Here is an 8,291-nt window from a genome sequence, read left to right on the forward strand (position 1 = left end):
AATGTATTCCCAAACCCCTTGCCCCTTCGTGCTATTGCTGATAATGTGCTTTACTACTACTATTTTTCAAACTACCCTTATACCTTACTCTTCTCAATCCAGTTTCTTTTAAACAAATCTCTACTCCTGCACTTCCACCATATTCTTAGACTTAAGTTCTGCCCCTCTTGTGTGAGCCTTGCCTTGGGACCCAGGAGCTCCCTCTGAACTTGGACACATAAGGGATGGCCCTTCCACACTGCACTCATCTCTATCTGGTTATGCAACTTGGGTGTGAGCACTACCTGGTGTCCTTTGAGACCCTTCGGGAACTTTGACACACTCAAGTCTTAGAAAGGCTTTGAATCAATGGCATTTGAGGTGGTTTATTCCATAACTCAGAGAGGAAGCCAAGAATCAGGCTTCCTCTGGTTGTAATTTTTCTTTTGTATTTCCTTGATGTAATTCATTATCCAATATGTAATAATTTTGTAATAAACATTGGGTTTGGCTAGTGAAAAGGGGCTGGGGAATTATGCATGCTCAAAGGTAGATATCATGTCGATAGGACCTAAAATTCTGCATGTTTAATCTAGACATCATGCCTATAAGATCTGTTGTTCTGCATGTTTAACTCTGCATCTAGATACCATGCCTGTAAGATTTACTTTCATTAAAATTCTGTTTGTTCTACACCTAGAGAATATGCCTATAGGACCTAAATCATGCATATTGAACTCTGCATTTAGAGAACCTGTCTATAGGACTTGTCTTAATTTCTGCATTACCACACTTAAACACCATGCTTAGGAACTAACTGGTTAAAATCAGATATTATGTCATTGTCTAAAATCAGTACCCCTTTCGTAAAAATCATGCCTATAGGAATACTGCATGCTTCAATTCACATTCGACTAGATATTATCTCTATAAGAATTAAATTAGAAATAATCAGTGTTTGTAGAATCCAAAATAAGACTAATCTAAAATCAGCTGTCCTCAACTAGTTTTTAAACAACTCTCCCACTTCCTATTAGTACAGTTTATAAAGCATGCCTGTAAGATTTCAAATCATTCATCTTCAATTGTTACTGCTTTGCCTCATTCAGAATAGATACCATGTCTATAGAATCTCACTTAAACGCTTAGGCAAGCCTTAGGTGATAATAACAATAAAATCGAATCCCCCTTTATTAATTAGTAATTGCTACAACCAGCAGGCAGACCTGATTCGGACTTCTTATCTGAGTTATGTAATAAACTGATCTGATTCAATTAAACTCCCCTCGTCTTTAGTATTTTTAAATTAGACCTTAAATGTATATTTAAGTCATGTTGTTTATGTATTTTGCTTGAGGAGGGATACATGAGCCCTTTATTTGTTTACATGCATCCCCCTAACGTGCAGTATTATATGTTTTGTATGTTGCCTTAGATTTTTCACCTTTTGAAACCAAAAGTCAGCCTAATATCCCTCCCCTTTAGGAATAGTAGTCCTAAGTTCCTCCGAGACTGATAGCAACGGGACGGGTAATAGCATGCAATAGTGATCGAGACCAATTCGTGCTTTAATACCTTAACGGGGTGGGAAGGTTAGATATCGATATGATGATCGATGTGCTAATACCACGTGTATCCCCTCTCCTAAGGAGTGTCATACCAGGTATCGCATTGATGTGATCCATATTAAACATAAACCTAGGACCCCCTTTCCCTTTTATTTGCAAATTTCTTTTTCCAAATTTGTCTTTTAATTGTTCTTTCAAACACTTATGTGTTTAAACTTAAATGCCCTCTTATGTGAGCCTTATTTGATTACTTGCTAATTGAACAAATTCACAATAAACTGTCTGGCCGGGAACCACATTCGTGGATCCCGAGGGGTGCCTAACACCTTCCCCTTAAGATAATTTGAAGCCCTTACCCTATCTCTGGTTATCAAACAAACTTAGTAGTAAACCCCGATAGGTGTCCTAATGCCCTTAAAGCATTAGGTGGTGACTCTTCAAAAATGCAAAACCCAGTTCCCAAAAGGAATGATTGCACCAAGAGGGAAAAAGGGGGGCGCGACAATACCAGCAGAGAAAGCAAAGTGCAGAAAGGTAAAGCAAGTGGGATTCCACAGTCTAGCCTGGGCTTTCACCTAGCTAGACAAAGCAGTAGTACAAGTAGTAATAAAGAAAGAGAGAGTTTTGAGTGCAAGTGTGTGTTTTGAACTCAGTTGTTCATGTGTTTAAAGAAAAGAAGGTCGGGTATTTATAGCTTTGAAAACGAGTAGAAATTAAGGTAACAAGTAAGGTTTTATCATAGACATGGAAATAATCACAATCAAAATCAATTAACACAAGTACTTACCTTTAATCAAGGGATTACTGTTCAAATGGATACTAACAGGGTTAATTAAGGAAAGGGGGTAGTAAAAGTATAAGGTAAATATTTGAGTCTAAGTACAAAATATACTTTATTTTGGGATAGGATTCAAGGTAAAACATCACAATAATTAAAGGAAGAGAATCAATCAATTTAAACAAATGAGTAAAAAAATAGGGTTTATAAGGGAACCCTTTGAAATCAGTCGTAACATTGAGGAACTCAAGATCAATCAAGAAAGAATCATGACTCTGCACTTCAACATATAAATAGCAAGGAATGAACAAACGTATTCGACATGCAAGGTCAAACATATTGGCAAAAAGGAGCAAATTAAATGAGAATAAACATACATGAGTGACATAAATAGGCTAGGGACTATTCAAAGAATGATAATCAACAAGGTGAAGCAGTCATGGCTCACACATAGAAACCAAGTGAAGAAATCAGTCTAACAGGTAAATAGAGTCAGAAATAAGTAAAGAACTCACAGTAATAAGTGAGAAAAACCTTTTGAGAAATTTAGGGTTTATACAATAGTCGAGTTAAAAAAATGGTAAGAACTCAGAATCATATAAGTCAAAAAAGGATTCAAACACAAAGAACTTAATCGAACCAAGCATGCGTGTAAAATAAACAAAGAGATTTTCAGAACTCGGATAAAACCAAAACACCTAGGGTTTTTAATACGATGAATCAGGTAGAGGAAAAATATAAGCAAACCGTTCAAACATAGTAAAACCATAAAAATAACACTAAAAATCGGAGAAGAGATCTTTTAAAAAGAGGTTGAGAAAACCATAATCGTTGAAAATGAAGAGTCACTTTGAATGAAAATTGAAGAACCTTTGAGAAAACACTTAAAAAGTTCATAACATGCATAGATCTAGGACAAATTTGAAAGAAAATTGGAAAGCTCTTAAAGCTAGGGTTTCAGAGAACCCAAGAAAGTGAGAAAAACTTCGAAAAGTTACCGATCTAGCCGGAAAAGCCACGGATCTGAATTGAACGGTCATGGGTGGCCGGAAAAAGACCAGAGATAGAGGTTGAGCAAGCACTGGACCAGATCTATTCGAGATTTGTCCATGGAATCACGAAAATAGGTAACCAGTAGATATATGAGGCGAGTACCCGTCTCAAACCGCCATAGGAGTCCAAGGATTAGGTGGGGATTGAAAGAGATTAGGGTGGATTTGGGTGGTGGCAGCTAAGGTTTAGGTGAAGTTGCAAAGAGAGTTTTAGAGGAAGGGATTCAAGGGTGGCGGGTGGTGAGAAATAATTTAGGGTAAGGGGACGTTTAGGGGTTAAAAATGGTAAGGGGCCATGGTGGTCGTTGATCTGAATGATCAATGGCCTAGATTAAAAAAGGTAGGTGGGGATCCGGGTTTGGGTTGGTTATAAAAAGGTTAGGGTCGGGTTAAAATTAAAATTGGGCTGGGGAATTGGGGTTCAATTTAGGCTAGAATTGAAATACAAATGGGCTATTATTTAAATAGCCAATTTTCCCCTTTTTAAATTATAAAAAATAGTAAATAAATTTCTAAAAATGAATTGAAAGTTCTAAAATGATTCACAACATGCAAAAATAATAATTTAAAAATATAGGGCTTAATTTTATGAATATAAAATACAATTAAACCTTAAAATGGCTAACATTGTAATTATATGCAATTAGCTTTAAAAATACTAAATAAAATTGTAACAATATGTAAAAATTACCTTAGCCATATAAATATAAAAATCCAATAAACGAATCGTCAAAATAAAATTTTGGACATAATTGTTGAGATTTTATGGATGAAAAAGGGAGAAAATAAACCCATTTAAACCTTTAAAAATTGTGGATAAATAATAAAACATTTTGACTTTCTTATATATGCATATATGTGATATTTTGAAAGTATTTTTCATATTGAAAATATATAGGAAATAATTGGGTATTAACAGCTGCCCATCTTTACCTAGGAAGGATGAAAGAGTTGTCGGGTAAAGATGTGATGGCCAATTTTGATCGAGCGAAACGGGTTGAAGAGGTTTAGGCCGCACCCTGGCTTCTGAACTGCCTACATATCCCTGGTTTTATAGGAATCAGGTCGTATGTAGTTCAGGATTCACCTGTGGAGTGTGCCGATGAAGATATTTCAAAACAGACGCAATATCTAGGGTGGGGTGAGTGATAGGTTTACGGGAACAATTAAGGTTTGATATGGCTGCGGGAACTGGAGTGGGATCGCTCCTGCCGGGATGGTTGTTGCTCGTCGGTTTACCTACAATGAAACAATACAAGCGTATTCTGTGCATAAATTTAAACATGATGCAAATTCCCATTGGACTATGAATGTTGTCTTTGGACAGTTAGGATGACGTCTTTAGACCATGATGTCTTGGGCCATGAAGCGTATGATGAAGGATTCACAGACCATGAAATGATGCTCTCGGCTATAAGGATGATGTCTCCAAACCATGATGCCTTTGAATAATGATATGCAAAAGATTGAAAGGGATCCTCGGGACATGACATGGTGTTCTTGGGATATAAAGTTGGTGCCTCTAAACGATGATGCCTTCGGATGAGTTGGCGATATTTCAGCCCATGAAGGATGCGGTAGTATAATACAGACAAGACGGAGCTTAGTCTTGCGAATTGAAGGGCAGAGATTATCCCATAAGAAAAGCGAAATAAATAGTGCTTGGGATAGTGCTTAGTTTCGAAGAAAATGGGAGGCACAGCTTAGCCTCGGAAGGCAAAATGATAGCCTTATGCAAAGGTGTGAATGCAGATGGAGGTAGAGCTTAACCTCGGAAGGCAGAATGGCAGCCTTATGCAATGCAGATGCAGATGGAGGTAGAGCTTAACCTCGGAAGGGAGAATGATAGCCTTATGTAGAAATGCACATGGAGACAATGCTTAGTATTGGAAGGCAGAATGGTAGCCTTATGCAAGAATACAGATGCAGATGGAGATAGTGTTTAGGCTCGGAAGGAAGAATGGTAGCCTTATGAAATAATGTAGATGCAGATGGATACATCATTTAGTCTCAGAAGGAAGAATGGTAGCCTTATGCAAGAATGCAAATGCAAATGGAGACAACGTTTAGTCTCTGAAGGCAGAATGGTAGCCTTATGCAAGAATGCAAATGCAGATGGACACAACGTTTAGTCTCAGAAGGCAGAGTGGTAGCCTTATGCAAGAATGCAGATGCATATGGAGATAGCGTTTAGTCTCGGAAGGCAGAATGGTAGCCTTATGCAAGAATGCAGATGTAGATGAAGACAACGTTTAGTTCGGAAGGCAGAATGGTAGCCTTATGCAAGAGTGCAGATGCAGATGGAGACAACATTTAGTCTTAGAAGACAGAATGGTAGCCTTATGAAAGAATGCAGATGAAGATGGAGACAACGTTTAGTCTTGGAAGGCAGAATGGTAGCCTTATGCAAGAATGCAGATGCAGATGGAGACATCGTTTAGTCTCGGAAGGCAGAATGGTAGCCTTATGCAAGAATGCAGATGCAGATGGAGACAACGTTTAGTCTCAGAAGGCAGAATGGTATCCTTATGCAAGAATGTACATGCAGATGGTGACATCGTTTAGTCTCGGAAGGAAGAATGGTAGTCTTATGCAAAAATAAAATTACGAATGATAGTAGAGTTTTCTTAGCTGATAGCAGGTTGCGACATGTGACTACTAGGAGCATTGTGACTACGGAGCACTACTTGTGTGTGCTGATAGCAAATGTTTGGCAAGTGCAATGGTTCGGAAGGTCGTATTCTTGAATAATGTTCGTTCCATGGGCGTACAACATGTTTAATGACTTTTCAAATCTAGTGACTGCATCCAAAGAAAAATCATGAACTCTGTAAAGGGGGGAAGGTTAGTTCGTATCCCCGCTGGCTTTGCTTGACCTGCTCGGCTTTGATCTGGTAATACTGTGTGTATAGTGTTGCTAAACAAAGCAGTTTCGATAATAAACATGCATGATTTTGTAAAGATATGACATATGTGTATAATTAAAAAATAACTTTTAGGTGAACCGACGACTGTGATGTGGTTCGGGACATTGCAACCTCTCTTGCTACGAAAGTTTGAGGGTCCTCCTCAAAATTTTGTGCTAGTTTAATGGGTTGATGTTTCTGACTGTTGCTTGTGCGAACCCGGTGAACCATGTATGGACCCTGCCAGTTGGGAGAGAACTTCCCTTTGGCTTCATCTTGATGCGGAATTTTTTTTTCAACACCAGCTGCCCCGGTGTGAGCTGTCTTGGCTTTGACTCTTTTGTTGAAGGCTCTGGACATTCTGTTCTAATAGAGTTGACCATGGCAAATTGCATTCATTCTCTTTCCGTCTATAAGGGCTAGTTTCTCATAACGACTTTTTACCCACTCTGTATCGTCGAACTCAGCTTCTTGTATGATCCTTAGGGAAGGAATTCCTACCTCAACGAGAATGACAGCCTATGTACCATAAACCACATATAGGGGGTTGTCCCGGTTGATGTGCGGATTGTGGTGTGATACCCCAATATAGAAAATGATAACTTTTTGTGCCACTGTTTATGCTTCTCTATCATTTTCCTCAATATCTTCTTGATATTCTTGTTGGCGGCTTCTACAGCTCCATTCATTTGAGGCCTGTAGGCTGTGGAATTCTTGTGTCTAATCTTGAAAGTTTTGCACATAGCTTTCATCAAGTCGTTGTTGAGGTTGGAACCATTATCAGTAATGATCGACTCTGGAATCCCGAATCGACAAATAATGCGGTCACGGACAGAGTCTGCCACGACTTTCTTAGTCACTGCTCTGTAGGATGCTGCTTCCACCCACTTGGTGAAATAGTTGATGGCTACTAGGATAAACCTGTGTCCATTGGAAGCGGCAGGCTCGATTGGTCCGATAACATCCATCCCCCAAACGTCGGACGACCAAGGTGAGCTTGTTGTATTAAGCTTATTTGGAGGTATCTTTATCATATCTACATGTATTTGACAGTGGTGGCATTTCCGGACTTACTGGATGCAGTCCGTTTCCGTGGTCATCCAAAAGTAACCAGCCCAGAGTATCTTCTTTGCTAAGACAAAATCGTTCATATGTGTATCGCAGGTCCTAGCATGAATTTCCTCTAGTATCCTGGATGTTTCCTTTGCGTCAACAGATCTTAATGGTCCCAAATTGAGAGTCCTTCTATGCAGGATTCCCCCACTGCGGAAGAAGTTGTTGGACAATCTCCGAAGTGTGTGTTTCTGAGTAGGATTTACAAGCTCTAGGTACTCTCCTTTTGCCAAATATTCCTTGATATAATGAAATCAAGGCTTTTCGTCTGCTTCTTCTTCAACATGGGCACAGTAAGCTGGCTGATCATGGATCTTTACTGGAATGTGATCGATGAAATTCTTGTCTCTATGTTGTATCATAAATGACAGGGTAGTTAATGCACCGGCGAACTCATTCTGGACTATGGGAACATGTTGGAACTCCGTCTTCGTGAACCTTTTCCTCAGTTCATGTACCTGATGCAGATATGGGAGTATCTTGGAGTTCTTGGTTGCCCATTCTTCTCGAACCTGATGTATAATTAAGACTGAATCTCTAATTACTAGCAGCTCTTGAACGTTCATGTCAATAGCCATTTTGAGTCCTAAAATGTAGGCTTCATACTCGACCATATTGTTGGTGCAAGGGAACCTGAGTTTCGCAGACACCGGATAATGCTGACCGGTTTCTGATACTAGGACTGCTCCTATACCAACTCCTTTAAAATTTGCCGCTCTATCGAAGAACATTTTCCAACAGTCATAGGATTCTACAATGTCTTCTACTATGAATGATACCTATTCATCAGGAAAATACGTTTTCAGGGGTTATTATCCTCAATCCACGGGATTTTCAGCAAGGTGGTCTACTAGGGCCTATCCCTTGATCGCTTTCTAAGTTACGTAAACAATGT

General features: G+C 39.0%; 1 protein-coding gene across 1 annotated transcript; it reads right to left on the reverse strand.

Annotated features, from left to right (window-relative positions):
- Positions 1-7,650: 7,650 nt before the first annotated feature.
- LOC138876304 (uncharacterized) lies at positions 7,651-7,974 on the reverse strand. Its single transcript, XM_070155217.1, has one exon. The coding sequence runs from the start codon at positions 7,972-7,974 to the stop codon at positions 7,651-7,653; it is 324 nt and encodes a 107-aa protein (XP_070011318.1).
- Positions 7,975-8,291: the final 317 nt, after the last annotated feature.

The sequence above is a fragment of the Nicotiana sylvestris genome, chromosome 8 (assembly GCF_000393655.2).
Source record: "Nicotiana sylvestris chromosome 8, ASM39365v2, whole genome shotgun sequence".
Lineage (NCBI taxonomy): Eukaryota > Viridiplantae > Streptophyta > Magnoliopsida > Solanales > Solanaceae > Nicotiana > Nicotiana sylvestris.